Below are 20,189 nucleotides of genomic sequence, written 5' to 3'. Positions count from 1 at the left end.
CAGTCCGGAAGCTTCTCAAAAACTGCAGGCGCGGTTTGCGCTGAGAATCGTGTAGTGTTTTTGGACGATAACAAAACTTTGGAAATGGAACGTGGCAATATATATATATATATATATATGGCTTATTTGCATATACAAGGACAAAATTGATGCTGTTGTTAATATTTTGAAGCTGGCTATTTAAAAGTGGCGGTTCTTACGCTTGAATAAACGCGTTCATGTCTTTTATTATGACACAGTAGTCCACTGAAGCGTGTCTGTTTTCGTAGTGTTATTTATTTGAGGTTGCAAGCATCTTGCCGCTGGTGTAGTTGTTGATATCATTCAACAAAAAGTCACATTTTCGCCACGAATTTAATAAATGAACGCGAAAGCCATAAATTTCAAGGTCACGCGCACAATGGCATGCAAATGAAAATATGCCCACGTTTCTCGCGCACAAGTGCCGCACGGAGCGTGCTCACAGGTACAGATGAACGCGAATAAGCGTCTCAGTGGTTACTTTGCTGTGTCAAAAAAGCGCGTCTTTTTTGCAAATGGAGACTGAGGAACGATTGCCGAGACCTTTGTGCGCCCGGTAACTACAACAACATCGTTCCGGTGGAAGCCCAAAGCCGGCCAAGAGGTACGATTGTTCCCACCGCCAGATAAACGTGCACGTTAGCGTTCACCTGCTCCCTCTCCGCGGTGCAAGTACGCGTGGGAAATGACAGCGCGCGCGGCCTCGTAGTGACGATGTGGTGACGCCCGCTCATTGCGCCATCTTGCTGGTAATGCTGAAAACTTGATAGTGCATCCCGAGATGATCCTCACTAGCGGTAAGTGGTAGATATGAATAGCTTGTTGTTTGAATGTTGAAAGAGGTGTTCCTTCATGGCTCAGTGGTCAACGCCTTGTACTCACACTTCACTGGTCCAACATTCAATTCCGCACACCGGAGTCTTTTTCTGAATTTGCCTTTATTCCGTATATATATGTGACGCTATGATGAATGGGTGACGTGGCCTGGCTCATACGCCATGTTTATTCCGTTCTGCACTTCTTCCTTCTCGACCTGTACTAACCATCACTTGATACGTAACACGATTCTCCCTCCCCCCGAAAGAAGGCATGAATTACGCACAACAAAAAGTAAACAAGGATAGTTCGAGAAGTAACACATGTCAAAATGCACAATTGGTTTCATGGCCCCGTGGTGTTCCGTAAACTCGCAAAACTTCAGAAAAGAGTGCAGCAGCCCGGTAAATGGGGAAGTTCTGGTGGGCGAGGTTGGCTGTGGGGTTCTGGAGAAGGTAACCACGTCTTGCAAAACTGCACTGACCATGACGTGACTTAAAAACCTGCGAGACACGAACAAGCTTGAAAGTCCTTGGAGCATTTTAAGGTCGAATGTCGTATGCGCAGTATCCTCTGTCGTACGTATTGTATTCTGTGTCGCGGCTGAGACAGAAAGAAGTAGTGCTTGCAGCCTGCGTGTTCATGAACTGAAGTTCGAGGAATTATGTCTATGTTCGTGCATTGTACAAATTATAGCGTTCAGTCTCTTTTTCTAGTTTTCTGTGGTGTTGGCTCCGTTGTCGTGAACTAATGGGATGGTGTCTGAATCTTTGCGTGGTAGAACTGGTGACTTCTTGTCTTGTTCGGTGTTTCCTGAGGTTTCGGAGCTGTAATCCTAGGCGCAGTCTTGATATTTTATGCCAAATGCGTTTCTGGCGCCAATTCCTTACGCAAAGATGCCTGACGTCTTGAATTTGTTTTAAGAGGCTGACTTTGCGTCGTCGTCCTTGTCGGTGTATCCGTTGAAGTGTCTGCGATTCTTGGACTTGCTTTTGCTGGCATTGCTGATGTTGCTGTGGAACGCATTGCGGTGAGATCCCTTCTTGAACATCGCGCTCGTTTACTTCACAACTTGATGTGGGGCCCAGTCGGCAGCTGGTAGTTTGTGGGCTGTTGTCATGCACTTCGGGCAATGAAAATGATGCTTCGGAATTGGTAGAAAGTTCTTCAGAAGCTTCTTCTACCCTGTTCACTATAAGAGACTCTTGCGCATTGCAGCGTGCGACGTTCGATGTGTCAGAGCCTTCGGTGTTTCTCAAACTGTCGAGTGTGTATGGAATAGATGGCGATGCATGAACCCGTGTGGAAGGAGCATGGCTCGACAGGGTATTTTCCCGATGCGCCAGGTCATCTACCATAAGTACGGCGTCCTTGTAAGGCAAATGGTGAGCGTTAGGAGCGCTTGAAGAACCGTGTGATGAAAACGCAGGTGGTGGACCACGTATGCCAGACGAAGAGTGAACGGTATCAGGTGGTTGGGCAACGTCTCGGGTCACATGCTGAAGCGATGACTTCGCAAATGCCGACTTTCGTGCAGAAGGGAGGCGCGCTCGATGGCTGTGTTTTGCCCAAAATACGCGTTGTCGTCTGCCATTGAACTCATGTGCCACTTCGTCTTTTGTCAGAGATCGAATCTTGTTGTGCGTTCGAATGGTTGATGACTGCCTGTAAAATTGACGACTAAGTGCAGTTGTCTGTGGATGGTGGGTTACAAGCGAGTCTTTGTCGTAGTCATCATCGTATTTTTTAAACCAAACAATCAATTCTTGTTTTATCTTTTGCCAAGACTCATTGTTGTCGAATATGTGGTTATCTTTTGCCAAGACTCATTGTTGTGGAATATGTGGGTGAGGTAAAATTTAAACGCCTCACCGGTGACGTAGTCGCTGAAATTCGAAACCATTTCCCGTTACAACCAAGATGCAGTGGTAGCGTGGAACTCGAACAGGTCGAACCAGTCCTGTACAGGTCCATCGTTCGCTGCTCCGGTGTACTTGGGGATGGGAAGGTTGGTCGATGATTCTGTCATGGTGCTGGTCGCTGTGTGCGGCTAGGAGATGATACCGTAGTTGATGTATGGTCAGGGCGTCTTGTGTAGAACTGCGTCGATGATGAGACACTGATGAGGTGGGTGGGAGGTCTTCATCCTGTCGACTCGTGTGACGCTATGATTAATGGGTGACGTGGCCTGGCTCATACGCCATGTTTATTCCGTCCTGCACTTCTTCCTTCTCGACCTCTACTAACCATCACTTGATACGTCATATATATATATATATATATATATATATATATATATATATATATATATATATATATATATATATATATATGACGTATCAAGTGAGTGACGCAGACGCCAGCGGCAAACTCTAGCCGAGAGGGCCCGCATATTCGCTATTGTAATAATTACAGCCGTGGTAGGCCAGGGGCTATCGTGTTCAGCAACTGACCTGAAATTTGCGGTTTCTCTTTTTCCCGCGGCATTTACAGGTCCGCCTAGCGTACTAGCTCAGTGGATGTTTAGCACACCAGATGATCCTAGTTTGGCAATCCATCCACAGTGGTGTGCCTCGCACGCGTATGCTGGCTTCGCACGTAAAATTGCAAATATTGTAAAAAATTTGGAATGTTTGTGAATTGTGGAAGCGCAATTTGTTCGTCTTTATGGCATTGCCTTGGGCTAAGTGAAAGTATTCTTGCATGACGAAACTACAAACGAAACAACTACTTATTACGGTTGTGGGAAGCCTTTGTGAAGCGATATAAAAGCCAATTTTTATGCATAACATTTCCGTTAGAGAAACAAAATGCAACAAATAAAGTTTACTAGATAATAAGAGAAACAGTTATTTTGACTGGAAACAGAAACTTGTTATTCAGCACCAATTTCTGTACAAAGAAACAAAAAAGAGCTGTAAGATTATTGAAAGAAGAAAACAAAAAAACAGCTTTTTGGCGTAATACAAAACTGAAAAATGTGCATGCACAAAATCGCTCTAAAATTCATGTAAACTAAAATAAAAAGAAGTGAGACCACAAAAAACTTCAAAACAGACAACATAGGTTTACAGAAATTTTCTGCGAAGAGTGCTGCCAGAAAATTTTACTTCGGTTTCAGAAAACATTTTTTCTGTGTAGTTTCGGAGGATGCTTTGCAAAACAGGACGCATTCCGCCGATGTTCAAATTACCCACAGCCAGCGCCTAATATCAATCTAAAGCATGTGGCACTTGCAGCGTGACGTAGTGTGTCTTTAGTTGATGATGATGATGAATCCACAGACATGGCTCGTACCCACTTAGGGGGATTGGCCAAGAATCGATGACTTAATTAAGTAAGTTTTTTTTAAATATCGAAACCACCCACCAGAAAAAAGAATGAAAAAAGTAAAGACACCCTAGTCAGACTGAATGGAGTGCAATAGTTGCTTGTCACTCGTGCAGATAAGACAACTATTCATTACCTTGAATAAGAATCAGGATAGTTAAACAATGCTCTTGTGTTCGTTGGAATTATTTTTTTTGCATGATTAATAATCACGCAATTAAAAGCTTAATTCTTTTACTTTCATTCAGGTACTTGCAAACTGCGTAGAAAACTTTCTCGTGGCTGAAGCCCAGATCGTAAGCACCGAAGGAAAGTGTGTTTTCTATAGTGAAATTCAACCCCAGGCTAGCGAATGGGAGGGCTAAGAATGTTTTCCTAAGCAATTTGTATCGGCGACATGATAAAAAATAGTGCTCTATTGTTTCCAATTCTGAACAAAAGTTGCATAGTGGTGATATCGCCAGACCAGCCCTATGTGAATAGAAATTTAACGGTGAGACACGACGTCGATATCTGGTTATTATGGTTTCCAACTGTTTTATAGGGCACCAATGACTTTTCCATGGAAATCCTAAGTGAGTAAATTCTGGTGCTGACATTATTGCTTCCATAGCGTCTGCACTGAGCGCAAGCTTTCTGTATCTTGTCGCCGTTATAGTGGCCACTTCGGGAAGGACTGATAGTACTGGCCCTTCCAATGCTGCTCGTGCTAGAGAGTTGGCGATTTCATTTACTTCTAAGCAGCAATGACCGGGTACCCATACTAATTTCAGTAGCTGCAGCTGAGGAGGAACTAGCATAAGGAGCGTCTTTAAGGCCATCGATTCTGTTGACGCCGTAATCGACGTACATACTGACAGGGAATCCGTTATTATGATCGCATTAGCGGCATTCAAAGGTAGGTGTTTAGTTGTTCAAGTTTTTGCCTTGAACACGTCGACTGCTGCCTTCGTCAATGTCTTGACCATCTCACAGTAGGCTCTTGATTGATATGTGGGGTTTGACGCCCCAAAACCACACAGTAGGCTCTTGTCATCCCACTAGGAGTACCAAGCCTAAAAGAAACTGCACATCTGGGCAGCCTGCTTTTCTGCTGTTCAGTTTCTGTCATTTTCTGTCATTTTTTCTTTTCCATCTTTTTGCTGCTTTTTCATACTTTATATGCATTTATTTTTTTCTACTTCTTTATGTAGCTTTTCTTTGTCTCGATTCTCCTACTTTCCCGTTCTTTAACCTCATATGTCACTCTTTCTTCTTTTTTATTTTACAATTTTTATGCATGGCTTTTCTTGCATCATGCGAGGCACACAAGTCGCTTTTTTGCTATTAATGTTCTTGTTGACGGTGCTTACTCATCATCATCGAGACACTTAAACAACAACAGCAAGAAGACTGCAGCAATTACATCAGCTGTAATAATAACAGATTCCTTATCTGCCTGTGCGGCACTTTCTGTCGGGACTGATAATCAAGTAACAAAGGCGTTCCATGCACCAGCGCCTGTGCATTTGAGAAAAATCCGATTAGTTTGGGTGCCTTGACATAAAGGCTTATTCCTAAATGAAATAGCATATTACTTAGCTAAGTCGCTAATTAGCGAACCGATTCTACCACACTGTCCATAAGCTGCTTATGTGACCGCTTCTCGATTCCGCAGACGCACGCTTATAATAGTCCTAAGTGTATAGAACAAACTAACTCAACAGAATATCGCCATTTATTATATCCCTGGCGAAGAAACTTTTGCTGCACTCCTAAACAAGAAGTAGCTATCACAAGGCTGCGCTGCCATGTACCACATTGAAATTTCTATAAACACAAGTCTGCTCAGGCACCTTCGCCTCTGTGCGCGTTCTGTGATGAACTTGAAACACTAGATCATTTCTTTTTGACCTGCAGGTTGTTTAACACATTACGAAAAACGCTTTTAGAGATACCTTCACGTAGTATTGGTATGAACTTATCTGTGCCGGTCATTTTATTTTGAAGCTTTCATTTCAGGGTTCTCTAATGCGAAAGTATGCGCGGCTGTCCGGGACTATATTGATGAAACTAATTGGTTGACTAATTAATCTGTTTTGTTATCCTAACGTGTCTACGAATTTATATGCGTAAAAATTCGATTATTTCTCTATTCTACGAATAAATTTGTTCTTTATTTAAATATTTGTATGCATTTGATCAAGCACCACACTTTCCTAGATCATCGGTAATCTTTCCATTATATCTCAATCATTTTGAATCTGAACAATATATTTGAACAATAAATTTTAAAACAACTTGATTCTTGGCCTATCTCCTATAGTGGATATGCGTAACGTATAACAGGTGAACAAGAACAAGACTTCTTGGCGTTAACGCAGGCTCAATATGCCACATATGGAGCGTTACGTCACGCGGCTACGGCAGCTTACGACAGCCGGCTCTCAAACGTGACCCGCATTTCAAACAAACAATTGAAAGGAACTCTCAGGGACGATTTTCTGAAATCTAAAGAGCACAGCCCTACGCCATGCTCCTTTGCCAAAACACGTACAGGCGAAAAACACGGTGAGCACTGCAGCAACGTAAAGAATTGCTGCTATCAGTTTAAACTGCTGAACTACAAAGAAAGCGTTTACTACCTGCAAAACTGCGCCAAAACTTCAACTCTTTGGTGATCACGCGGAAAACTGTGTTCTTCATTTACTCGGAGTCACCACTTCATGTCAAGGCTTTATTATTTATTTTATATATGCACTATCACAAAAATGTGAGGGAATAAGCTAGTGCGTTATCCTTTTCCAAAAACAAGTGCAACTTTTTTGTATACTATTTCTCCAAATGTGTACGGAAAAAAATGGCAGCCTTGATAACATATACTCACTCAGATGACCACCACACAAACGCACTGTTTTAGCTTTTAGCGCTGTCACTGGTGCAGGCATTTTCATCCCTGCTGCGCAAATGAGAACGATTTCAGTGAGCATCTTGGCTCACAGGTAGGCCGCCGTGAGAAAAACACGACGCCCGTCTCTTTGCTCAGTTATAAGCTGAAGGCTTGGCCGGGTTGATACTCCAGCGTTCGCTGTCGGCTGAACAGCTCGCGTGTGCGCGTTGATATCGTGTTTGTTTATTGTGCGTGTGTGTGAATGCTATGAAGAGCCGGCGTCGTTATTTGAATGGCGCGAGGCAACGCTGAAATGACAGTGTCAAAGGAAAGTACGCAGTAGCTGTGAGTATGATAGATGCAGCCACGCGCGCTTTTGTTTATTCAGGCAGCTGATCATGGACATGAAAAACAGTTTACATATTTTTTATTATTTTACCCTCAGGGTACACAGTATCTTTTAGAGGGGAATGGGCACTGTACCACAATAAAAAAGGAATACAAAGCAGATATCACACAAACAGAACAACTGGTTGTGGCAGATTAATGAGTACAACTAACAAACTCTAAAATGTAACTAAAAGTAAGGAATTAGTAATATACTTAGTAATATTAGAAGGTTAAGGCATTAGGCAAAATGAAGTAACAGTTGGATAAAACATAAGACGTCGTAATTAGATGAAAATGGCTTTAATGATATGCTTAAAGTTTTGGTGTCAAGGATGGTTGCCTAATATGAAGACAGGGAATTTAAATCAGTGGAATCCCTTCAGAAATTTCATTGGGCATGTGTTACTGTGTGGCAATGCGGGACTGTGACCTTTTTGCTTAACAGGTTTGAATAATTCGTAATAAAGGATCAGACTGACATGATAATTTATTAAGCAGACAAATGGGACTGTACTTTCAGCGGGAAGCTAAAAGGATCAGGTTTAGAGATGACCTTCATTGGGGTGACTAGCTTATCGATGGTAATCAGCGAAATTGAAACGAAACGAGCTGCACAATTTTGGACAATTCTAACATGTGAGATAATGTTACCTGATCATGCTACCAAACAAATGAAGCATATTTCATTTGAAGATTGATATGCGTGGTATGTAGTTATAATAAATTTAGTGAAGATAGACCAAGACAGAAGTTCCTTCGAAGGTAACCCGGAGATATGCTAGCCTTGAATGTTGTGTTTTGTGTGTATTGTGCAGGAGACAGTGCTAGCTATGAAGAAGCCCAGGTAATGGTAAGATGTTACACTTTCTGAGTGCTGACTATAAAGAAACTAAGTTGTACAAGTTGCATTCGTTCTAGAAATTCTCAAAGGCTTGAATTTTCATTGTTTTGAACCATTTCGCAATAATGACACCAATGAAGTAAGTTATCGAGTTCAGCTTGTAGAGAATGAATGTCATTGTCATTAAACATTTAACGAAAAATTACGCGGTTATCAGTACAGACCACATTATATGCAGACGATTATATTGTTCCAAGCGTTCCCATCTTATCACTTTGATATATGAGCATAAATTCGAGGTCAAGGAGAGCTTGTATTGTGTTTTTATAAAGCCTAGAAACATGTATGTTTGACCTATTGGCCTAAATTTTGATATCTGCTTATAAATGCCTATTTTCAAGATCAGCGTCAATATGAACACTATTTGACCTCAAAATATGTTTTCCAGTGCAGCTTGTGATTGTTATATATATATATTACCAGGGGAAACTAATTTTTATAACTATATAGGGTACAAGCTAGTTCTGTAGTACAGCAAACTTCCGGAAAGCAACCGCTAGCAGCACTAAAATGGAGGACGCCGGTGACCCGTCATGGCCGTGAAATTGCGTGAGAGGTATAAGGAAGCGAGGAACAGATGCGATTTTGGTTATTATAAATGGGAGAAAGTCCTAGCGTATACAATAAAATGAGCAAATTAAGGCAAAGACGGGAAGAGGAGGCGAAAGAAGAGATTGACATTCATGGCCGAGGACGTAGCGGGCGGCGTTTAAAGCCGGTAACTTAGTCCAATATTCCCAAAGATTCGATGTGCTTCCGTGAACACCTGGTTATGGTGGGGAGGGGGTGGCGGAGGAAGGTGCCTCTGCGCAGCCACAAGAAGATGGAGAAATAATGCAAAAGAATCAAATGTCCATTTGTAATTTATGTCTCTTAGAACGCTTCAACAGGTACAGTATGATCCACTCTTGGAGAGAACACACCAACGCGTGGCCGGGGAATCTCATGGATCAAAGTGGCGGCGAGATTTGTAAATGTGGCGCATGCACATAGACGCACAAGGGTGGGGCTTGCCACGGTTCGGCTGCTACTTTCCGCTACGGTGCTAGACGTGTGCTAGATACCGCATTTGCTTTTTTGGGGTGTGATTCATGTCTTCGCCACTCTCTCTAGGCCTCCCCGGGTAATCAGCAAGCGGGGAAAAAAGTGCCGTTCGTTCCTTGTTGCGCTTTGTCGGTATTTTTGTTGCGATTCCATTCATGGCCACAGCAACCGAAAGAGAGAACTCTTTATTGAAAAGCAGGGGATTTAATCAGTATATATAAATTGCTGACTTGCTATTTTGCCTGGAGAAGGGCATTGAGGATTGAAAGTACGAATAGGGAGAGCTACAAAATAAAAAGCAACATGTAACGATAAAATATGAAAGAAAGGAAAAGACAGCCTTTGTGTCCACTGAATGAGGACGCGCGGTAATAGTTTTTTTCGTGGTGTCAAACTGCAGCTAAAGTTGGCCTGGCTGACCGATGCTGTCCAAGCACGCAAACAAAAGTTTCATAGTACGCCTCTGTAAAGTGGGGCAGTTTAAATGTCCGAATACTCAGTCAAGGAAGAAATTCCTCTCGGTTATCGAATGCATGCGATGCTCATAAAGCGCATGCTCCTCAGCATACGCTCTACACTCAAACAATAAATTGTTATGGTTAAAGTCGAAGGGTGTTTATTAGCAGGGCGAAATTGATGGTTTGGTCGTAATTGCGTCGGTATGACGCCAGTTCACGCCTTACTCCTCTTCTGTCTCGGCTCATACCCGTTGCGTTTCCCGGCTCCCAGACGAAGCCCGCTGGTCGAGTATGAATCATTCTGAATGTTGAGGGTCAAATTGTTTAAGGCGGGCGACATGTACCAGCTGGGTGCGGCTTCACCGACGGCCAGCTGATGTCAGCCGTGCTACCACGTATGTCAAATCGCTCAAGCGATCAACAATGACGGAAGGGCCACTGTACTGAGGTAAAAACTTTTCGTATAGGCCCCGTTTACGTTGTGGCGTCCCCAACCACACAAAGTCTTCTTTGCAATATGCTACAGATTGATGGTGGCTGTCATAGTTTTCCTTTGATCGGTGTTGTGAAGCCACAGTACGAAGGCGAGCAATACGTCGAGCTTTTTCGGCTAGGCAGAGTGTCCTGGTGAAAGAGTAGTCGCTATGGAAGTCAAATGGCAGAATGAGTGTCGATGCAGCTTAACGTTGAACGTGCGTAAAGGAGGTAAAGAGGGCTGTAGTTGGTTGTCTCATGTTTGGCCATGTTATATGCACAAGTAATGAAAGGGAGAATGTCGTCCCAGTCCTTGTGGTCAGACAATACGTACATGGCCAACATGTTAGTCAGAGTTCTGTTCGTACGTTCTACGAGCCCATTCGTCTGAGGTTGATACGGAAATGAATGGCGGAACTGCGAATTGCAGAGACGAACAAGTTGTTCGATGGCGTCCACAACGAACTGACAACCACGATCACTAATGATCACTCTGGGAGCACCATGCTGAAGAATGATAAATCAAAGCAAAAACGTGGCCACGCACGCCGCTGTCGAGGATGGTATCGCCGCAGTTTGTGCGTAACGAGTTAGATCGTCGACGCACACTATCACTTATCGATTGTTGTTAGTTGAGCGTAGAAACGGGCGGAAAAGGTTTATACCAACTTGATTAAAAGGTAGATGAGGAGGTGGCAGCGGATGGAGAGGATCTGGCGGAGGAGTCGTAGGCCGCTTGTAATGTTGGCATTGTTCGCAACTTGCGACATAGTGCTTAACTGTGTCCCGCATTTTGAGCCAGTAAAAGTGCTCTTGTGTCCTATTCAAAGTTCTGATGAACCCCACATGACCAGCTGTCGCATCATCATGCATGGCCTTGAGTATGTCAAATTGTAGACTCTGTGGTGTGACTAGAAGAAAGCGTGCGCCTTTAGCCGAAAAATTTGTCTTGTATAGAAGGTCGTCACGGACGCAAAAACAGCCGTTGGCTAGACTACGCGCCTTTTGATCAGCCTCTTGTTCTTTCTTGAAAGTACTCAAGTCTGGGAATGTAGAAAAAATAGAGGAAAAACAGTTGTCAAAACTGTCTTCTTGACACTCAGTTGTGTTCAGGCGAAGGTGGGAGAGAAAGTCGGCATCTGCGTAGCGGCGTCCAGACTTGAACGAGATCACGAAGTCGTACTTCTGAAGTCGAAGAGCCCAACGTGCCAGTCTACCATTCGGATCACGAAGATTCACCAGCCAGCATAAAGCGTGATGGTCGGTAACGATAGTGAACGGACGTCCATAGATATAAGGTCGAATTTGTGTACCGCAAAAACAGCTGCCAAGCATTATGTTCTGTTACGGTATAGTTGCGTTCAGCTTTGTTGAATGAGCGACTGGCATAAGCCACTACGTGCTCAGCTCCTTGATGACGCTGCACAAGCACAGCACTTATGCCAATGCCACTAGCATGGGCATGCACGTCCGTAGGCAAACACGCATTGAAGTGACGCAGTATCGACCCCGACGTTAGAAGAAACGTCTGCTGGTGGAACGCATCGTCGCAAGCTGAAGTCCAGGTTAAAGGGATGTCCTTCTGAAGAAGACGTGTTAGGGGATGCACCACGTCAGCGAACGTCGGAACGAAATTATGAGCATAGGCCCAAGAAGCTCGTCAATTCCCACACCGATTTTGGTAGTTTGAAAGAGCTGGCGGCCTTGATTTTTTGTGGGTCTAGCCTTAATCCATTTCGGTTAGCGAGATGTCCAAGTACTAATGTCTGCGTTTCACCAAAACGACATTTCTTAGAGTTTAGGATCAAGCCGGCGTTTTGTATGCAATCCAAAACAAGACAAAGACATCTCTTATGCTCGTTCAGTGTGCTGCCAAAAATCACCACATCATCTAGGTAGCACAAACAAATTTCCAATTTAAGTCCTGGAAGTATTGTGTCCATAGATCGTTGGAATGTTGCCGGTGCATTACAATGACCGAACGGCATAAAATTAAATTCATAAAGGTCATCAGCTGTCACAAAGGCCGTTTTCTCTTTGTCGTTTGGGTGTATAAGTATTTGCCAATACCCTGATCGCAAATCCAGTGACGAAACGTAGGCAGCAGAATGCAGGCAATCAATAACGTCACCAATTCTAGGAAGCGGATACACATATTTTTTTGCTGACCATATTTAGTTTTCTGTAATCGACGAAAAAGCGCCAAGATTCATCCTTTTTTCTTACCAAGATCACAGGCGCTGCCCACGGACTAGATTGACTCTTGAACACGTTTTCGCAACATATCGGTAACATGTTCAGCTATCACTGCTCTCTCTGTCGACGACACGCGGTAAGGTTTTTGACAAACGGGGTGTGTAGATCGGGTGTCAATTCTGTGATGAGCACGAGAACACAGTAGTGAAGTCTCCATATCACCTTTTGTGAAATCGAAAACCAAAATATGTGTCCTAAGAACACGTGCAAGAGTGTGGCGTTCATGTTAGGGCAGTGACTTGCTGATCATTCTTAAGATCTTCAGAACTGCTTCTCTAGGGTTCGCTTGTTTCAGACTGCTGCTCTTCGCTTGAAACGTTGATAGCGCCGTACGTGATTTCGTCGAACTCGGCAAGCTTCATGTCACATGGAAGAACAGCAGGCACCGAAGAACAATTGAAAGCCCATAAGCTTGAGGTCCCATTCACCACTCTCACGAGAGAACGACGTAAGTATATTTTTTGTCCCGCAACTCGTCGCAAGTGGTTGAATTTGCGCGTCAAACGATAAAAGGTCGGCAACAGCAAGAATAACAAGAACACGTGATAAAGACCAAGGCATTAAAGAAGAATCATTCGACACGATGAAACAGCTTTTCCCCGGTAAAGATGCGTCAGCACACGTAGACGAAAGCGCGTTATTCATCGTAATTTCGCCTATGCCAAAGTTAACAGAAGCACCACAATCCTGAAGAAAGTCGATCCCAAGAATCACATCATGAGTGCACCGTGGTAATACCGAAAACTCCGTGACAAGATATTCAGCACCAAACAAAACACTTGCAACACAAATACCTAGAGGAACGAGGCACTCTCCGCTAACACCACGAAACGTCACAAGACCATTCCACGGGAACATAACCTTCCGACCAAGTCTTTCCTTGAATGTGGCACTCATGACCGAAACCGTAGCACCAGTATCCCCTAACGCAGTTGCAGGCACACTATCAGTGAATACACATTCTTTGTTTTGGTACATCATAGTCTGAAGAGGAGCAGTTTTTGCAGAGACGGAGACCGGCCGGCGACCTTACCTTCATCGGCCACGCCGGCTAGTTTCCCGAAGGAGGCGGTGGTTTAGAACGTCGCCGTGGGGATGGTGAACGGCGTGAGCGACTAGTTGGTGGTGTCAGGCTGCGGTTTGATGCTGGCGAGTCACTCCTCCTGTTGAAATGGCGGAAGGAATTCCTGGGTGGCGAGCCTATAGCGTTTGTTGCGCGATGTTCTGCCGGTCAATGATTATTGTTGACGCCTTCAAAATTAGGCCAAGACGGTGGTGGGCCATACCTCGTCTGGTGGTGACGGCGACAAAAACGAGAGATGTGTCCTGTCGCACCGCAGCTGTAGCAAACAGGTGAAGAGAGACCAACGTTGTAGACTTCGGAATAAGCCGCCTTCGGAAGCTGCGAGTAGTAGATACCATCTTCCAAGTGCCGATTCGTCGTCGTACCCCGATAAGCGCATTGGCCATGCGTCACGTCGTCATGAAACGTGTGGTGGTGCTGTTGTATGAGATCGGTTCGACTGTCTGCAACGCCTGGCGCAGCTGACAGCGAGAAACCACTGGTGCAGCTTCCTGACGTTGATTGAAAACGCAACCGAGCTGCTCGGCCTTCACGGCGTTCATTGATTTGCTGTGTAGCTCGAGTTCCTCACAGACGATTTGTCTCACAGTGGTAGCATGGTTCTAATGGATACTGCAGCTGTCCTCAATGCTTGTAACCGTCGCAACATTCGCCAACCTGCCGAACTTTGGCGTGATACGGTGTAGCTTCAAGGTCTCTGTCACTAGTATATGCTCAGGCCTGGTTCGCTCGTCGGGAGTTGCGAAATGAACCGTAGAGGCTGATGGTATCAAACGAAAACTACCACTTCATTACCATGAAAATCACAAAACGAAAAACAAAACAAACACGCACACGTTGAAAAACACAGAAAAGGAGATGTCTTAATGACGCGCGTTTCAACGTGCGATTCCGTTGGCGTTTCTAGTTCTCGCTCTTACAGTTGTGGCGTGGCCTCCGGTCGATTAGGAGTCCCTCTCAGGCGTGATGACACGCCATATTGATGCTCAACGGTGGCGACGATGCTGAAGAACCACTACAGTGGTAGCTCCAGTGGTTTCTCGCGGAGGCAGGTGCTCGGGCGAGATACACTGCAGACCAGGGTCGGCGGTGGTTCCGGGGCTGCTCGCCGAGGTCCGTGCTCGGGCGGAAAACTGCAGCCCAGGATCGGCGGTGGTTTCGGGTCTGCTCGCCGAGGTCGGTGCTCGGGCGGGAAACTGCAGCCCAGGATCCGCAGTTGCTCTGTGAGCTGCTCACCGAGTCAGGTGCTCGGGCGGGAAACTGCCGTCCAGGATCAGCGGTTGCTCCGTGAGCTGCTCGCCAAGTCAGGTGCTCGGGCGAGAACCATTGCCGTCCAGGGGCAGCGGTACTTCCTTGCGCTGCTCGCCGAGTCAGGTGCTCGGGTGGGAGCCTCGAGCGAGATCCAGTCCGAACTTCGGCAGCCCTTGGCCCTTCGAACGCCACGTCCCGGCTCTCACGTTCCTCACTCGCCTCGCTCCCTCTTCGTTTTTTCTCTTCTTCTCCCTCAATCCAGCGTTTTTAATTACCTATTCAAGGCAACTTCTTTCTCTTCTTCTTTTCTTCATCTTGTCTTTCTTGTCAATGGCCCCCAATTTTCGAGTTTTCGCTCCACGAAAACTGTCGTCTCCACTAGCACCATACACTTCATTGTACCACACAACACATCCCTGCACGACACAGCACTTCACGGCACATCTCGACACTTCCCCTTACCGCACAACTCTTCACGGCACATCACGTCACTGCACGGCATACTTAAATTCACTGTGGCACCACTAGGCTTGCCTACACTAACACGCACATCCATCTTCGTGAGTCACAGTCACATTTCACTGTCACCCCACATCAGCAACGAAACAACGATACTAGGTATGTGTCCGCACGGAGTTTCCTACTTCATCATTCTACTCATAAAATCTGCGCCAACATTGTGTCTCCCTTTTATGTACTGGACCGAGAAACTGTATTCCTGTAAGATAAGGCTCCACCACATGACTTTAGCGTTATTATGCTTCCCCCGGTTGAGGTACTCCAGTGGCTGGTGATCCGTTTGCACCACAAACTGGGTTCCATACAAATAAATGTGAAATCGTTTAACAGTTCATATTAAAGCATAACATTCCTTCTCCACCGTAGCGTAGTTTCTTTCCCGGTCATTCAGCTTCCGACTTGCGTACAAGACTGGATGCAAGATCCCATCATATTCCTGCAACAGTACCGCTCCAACACCCCTTTCTGATGCATCCGTTCGCAAAACAAACGTCCTACTGAGATCTGGTGCTATAAGGACCAGTGGTTGAGCCATACACCTCTTGAGTTGTTCAAATGCCTGCTCATGACATTCCGACCAAGGCAATCTGTTAGGCACGTTCTTTTGGTGAGATCGGTAAGATTATTCACTATATCCGTGTAATGAGGGATAAATTCTTTATAGTAGCCTGTAAGGACCAAGAAGGATCTCAACTGCTTCTTGTTCAATGGCCTCAGCGCTGACTGTATCTTCTCAATTGTGTCAAAATGAGCTGCGATGTGTCCCATTCCTAGGGTGTGTCCAAGGAAGGTAGTTGCTTGAAACCCAATTTGGCATTTTGTTGGTTTCACTGTGATCGCTGCCACTTGGAGCCTACGAAACACTTCCTGTAATGTCTTCACATGTTCCGGCCGAGAATTTGTCACCACTACGATATCGTTGATATAATGCTCCACGTTTAGAAGTCCATGCAGTACTATTTGCTTGAGTTTAGTGAAAGTCTGCGCCGCAGTTTTCAGTCCAAAGGGCATGAATCTGAATTTAAAAAACCGCCATGCCCATGAGAAGGCCGTTTTCGCCTTTGATGCTTCATCCAAGGGTATCTGTCAGTACCCTTTAGTTAGATCCAGCTTTGAAACATACTTTCTTCCCGTGACCTTCGCAAATACTGCGTCGACTCGCGGTGTGGGCTCTGTGTCATCAACCGCGGTACCTTATTTAGATGCGAAAATCCACACAGACTTTGTTAGATCCGTCAGACTTGTTAGATCCACAAGATCTTGTTAGATCTTGTTAGATCCACAAGAAGTGAGTTGTACGCAGATTTGGAACGCTCAATAATCCCCAGGTCTAACATCTGTTTGATTTCCATATCTATGTCTTTCTCTGCAGCTAGTGGCAGAGGATACTGTTTCACATAAACTGGCCTCTCCGGGGTTATTCACATACTGCGCTTGAGCAAGGTCGTCTTGCCTGGGAGGTCTGAGAAGATTTCGTCGAACTCTTGTAACACATTTTCCACTTCTTACCTCTGCACCTCATTGAGATCGGGGTTTATAACCACCTTCTTTCGACCCATTGTTTTGGTTATGCTGTAAGTGGGTATTTCTTCTTCGTATGGATCTCCCAACTCCGTCTCCGTAACAACCATGCGTGCGATGTAATCTGCTTTGTTGGGTTGCCTGTCCTCGTATTTTTTCAGCATGTCGACATGCAGTACCTTTCGCCTTTCTCCTATTTCAAGCTCATAGTCGACATCACTCACTTTCTTCTTCACCTCAAAAGGTCCCTCCCAACTCATTGTGAGCTTATTGTTGTCACTTGGTAGGAGTGCCAATGCCTTGTCCCCAACCTGCAAGACCCTTTTTCGGCTTCTTCTATCCTAATGCTTTTTGTATGATGCCTGGGCCTCGGCAAGGCTCTCCCGTGCGATGCGCCAAGTTTCTTCAAGCTTGTCCCAAAGTTCTAACAAATACACGTACGAGGACATTTGCTCTTCTTTCAATGCAGTGTTCGACCAGACTTCCCTCAGAACCATTAGTGGTCTTCCAATCGCTCTTTTATAAATCAACTCGAACGGCGAAAAGCCGGTGCTTGCCTGTGGCACTTCCCTATTTGCAAACAAAAGAGCCGGTAGTTATCGATCCCATTCCTTGGGTTTCTCCTGGCACACCTTGCGCAACATATTCTTGAGCGTGCCATTGAACCTTTCAACCAAGCCGTTGCACATGGGGTGATATGGTGTCGTCAAGAGGTGTCGCATAGACAGCAGTCTATAAATCTCCCTCATCAATTCCGAGGTGAAATAGGTTCCTCTATCCGTTAATATCTCTCTCGGAACCCCATATCTCGTAAACATTTCCACCAAGGCCTCCGCTATTGTTACCGTATCTGTGTTTTTCATTGGAACCGCATCCGGGTACCGAGTAGCCACATCCACCATTGTGAGTATGTACTTATTTACTTTGTGGGATACTGGTTTTATAGGTCCAACGATGTCCACTGTGACTCTTTGAAAAGGTTGCTCAATTGTAGGCATAGTTCCCAAAGTTACCTTCGAGACCAAACCTTTTGGTGTGGTTCTCTGACATGTGTCACAAGATCGCACAAACCTTTTAAAGTCGCTTTGAATTCACGGCCAAAAAAACTTCAGCGACCCTGCTAGTTGTCTTTATTACTCCCTGATGGCCAGCTATAATAGTGTCATGTGCCAAGGCTAGAACAGCCCTTCGTAAACTCATCGGTACTGCTAACTGGCTCTTGTCCCCTCCCTCATGGTCTTGACTATTCTGTACAGCAGCCCTGAGAGCTTCTCATACTTATGCACGACCCGACTCCTCTTACAATAGATCCATTTGCCCTGAATCTCAAAACATCGTCGCAGCGTACTGTCCGCTTCCTGCATTCTCCCCATTTCTGCTGCAGTTATGCCCATGGCTGCTACTGAGTTGTTCTCCTTGATGCCCTCCTTTTCCTTTTCACTCTTGTTCCTCGTAGTTTTCTCCACGGCATAGGCGGAATCTTCCCTGGTATGCTAATCAACACATCTCTCGTCACGTTCATACATAACCTTATGAGGCTGGAACTCCGTACCCTCAGCGCGCGTTGTAGTAGGCGATCTCTAGAGCGAATCCGGATCGTCAACTCCTCTGACCCCGGGCATATTACAGAGAATTACATCATAAAGAGGGTCTTTGATACATCGGGCTTCATTCAAACAGCAGTAATACGGCGACAAAATCAGTACCCTAGCAACTGGCATACGCCGTACTGTTTCATCAGCCAACCGAACCGGCTTTTCTGTACCCGTAATATTCGTTTCAGGCACCATGAATTCTCTTACAAGTACAATGTTGGAGCCCGTGTCTCGAAGTACCAAAGCTTTACGTCCGTGCAACATTCCCACGACCACTGGCATAGCATCTTCGGCTTCTCCCGCCTTGACAGAAGTCGTAACAGCACTTGTCATATCCTTGTCTTCTTGGTCACGTTGCTTTTCCCTGTCAGCATCAGCAGAGCTTTCATCTGCAACCATGCAAGCTGTTTTATTTCCTGACCGATCACGACAGGTTTCTGTTGTGTGCCCACGCTTTCCGCACCGATCGCATTTCGACGATGAACTGTGAGTGCGACCCGCGGCACAATTTGCTGCTTTATGCCCTATCTTGTCACAGAGGTAGCATATGATTGCACTCCGGGTTTGCTCTTTCTTCTTCAACCCTTTCTCATCTTGGGCTTTCCCTAGATTCCTTTGACCTTGAGCTTCCAAATAACGGTTGGCGTGTTCGGACAGCTCAGCCACCGTCTTCAAGTTCCGCTCCTTCAGTAATATTGCCACTCCCTTGGGACATGATGCCAGGAATCGTTCCGCAATCATGGTATCTCATAGATCCTCGAATGATCTCTCTATGTTAGCCATCTACAACCACAGATCGAAGTAATTGGAGATTCGAGCAGCGAACTGCTGGCCTGTCTCATTTTCTTGTTGTTTCAAGCTCCGGAATTTCTCTCGGAAACCCTCGGCAGTTAATCTGAAGCGTTGGAGCAGAGCCCTTTTCACCTTGTCATAATCTAGCACATTCGCTGCTGGCATCCAACTAAAAACAGCCAGTGCCTCTCCCGCAAGGCACATGCTCAATCCAGTCGCCCAATCACTCCTCTGCCAGCCTTGTCCTATCGCTATTCTCCCGAACCGCTGTATATAAGCGTCTAGGTCATCTTGCCTTTCGTCCAAAGGTGCGATTAACTTACGCGGACTCACTTTTGGTGGCTTTTGTACCATCTCTGACCTATCTGGTACTTCCACACTAGTTCTTGCGCGCAACTGCAATTTCTGTTCAGTGCGCTCCTTTTCCAACAAAAAGTTTTTATAAGTTCGCTAATCTGCGGCTTTCGCTCGCTCTTCAGCGGCTTTCGCTCGCCCTTTATCTTCTTTCGCGGCCTCTCGTGCCTCTGCACGCTCTTCACGTAATCTTTTCCGTTCCTCGTGATAGAGCGTCATTAGAGCCTCAGCCGATAATTCCGCAGCACTACTGGCTGCCATCAAGCGTTCCAGATCTATTTCACGGCTCCCGACAGACCTAGGCGTGTGACAAAGTTACATGGATCCTAGCAGGTTCGCCATTGTCACGAGTATATGCTGAGGCCTTGTTCACTCGTCGGGCGTTGCGAAATGAACCATAGAGGCTGATGGTACCAAACAAAAACTACCACTTCATTACCATGAAAATCACAAAACGAAACAACGCATACACGCACACGTCGAAAAATGCAGAAAAGGAGATGTCTTAATGACG

The 20,189-nt window shown here is 45.4% G+C and overlaps 1 protein-coding gene across 1 annotated transcript in view; it reads right to left on the bottom strand.

The window, feature by feature from the left end:
* Window positions 1-7,168, bottom strand: part of LOC142803444 (uncharacterized) — a 104,472-nt gene extending 97,304 nt beyond the window's left edge. Inside the window, exon 1 of the mRNA XM_075888563.1 lies at window positions 7,034-7,168. Within this exon, the coding sequence (XP_075744678.1) occupies window positions 7,034-7,136 (103 nt within the window). The 5' untranslated portion in view covers window positions 7,137-7,168. The remainder of the gene's footprint in view (window positions 1-7,033) is intronic.
* Between the last annotated feature and the right edge of the window lie 13,021 nt (window positions 7,169-20,189).

Source organism: Rhipicephalus microplus, chromosome 3 (assembly GCF_043290135.1).
Source record: "Rhipicephalus microplus isolate Deutch F79 chromosome 3, USDA_Rmic, whole genome shotgun sequence".
Lineage (NCBI taxonomy): Eukaryota > Metazoa > Arthropoda > Arachnida > Ixodida > Ixodidae > Rhipicephalus > Rhipicephalus microplus.
Note: the sequence above shows the minus strand (reverse complement) of the source record. Positions and strands in the feature narration are given on the sequence as shown.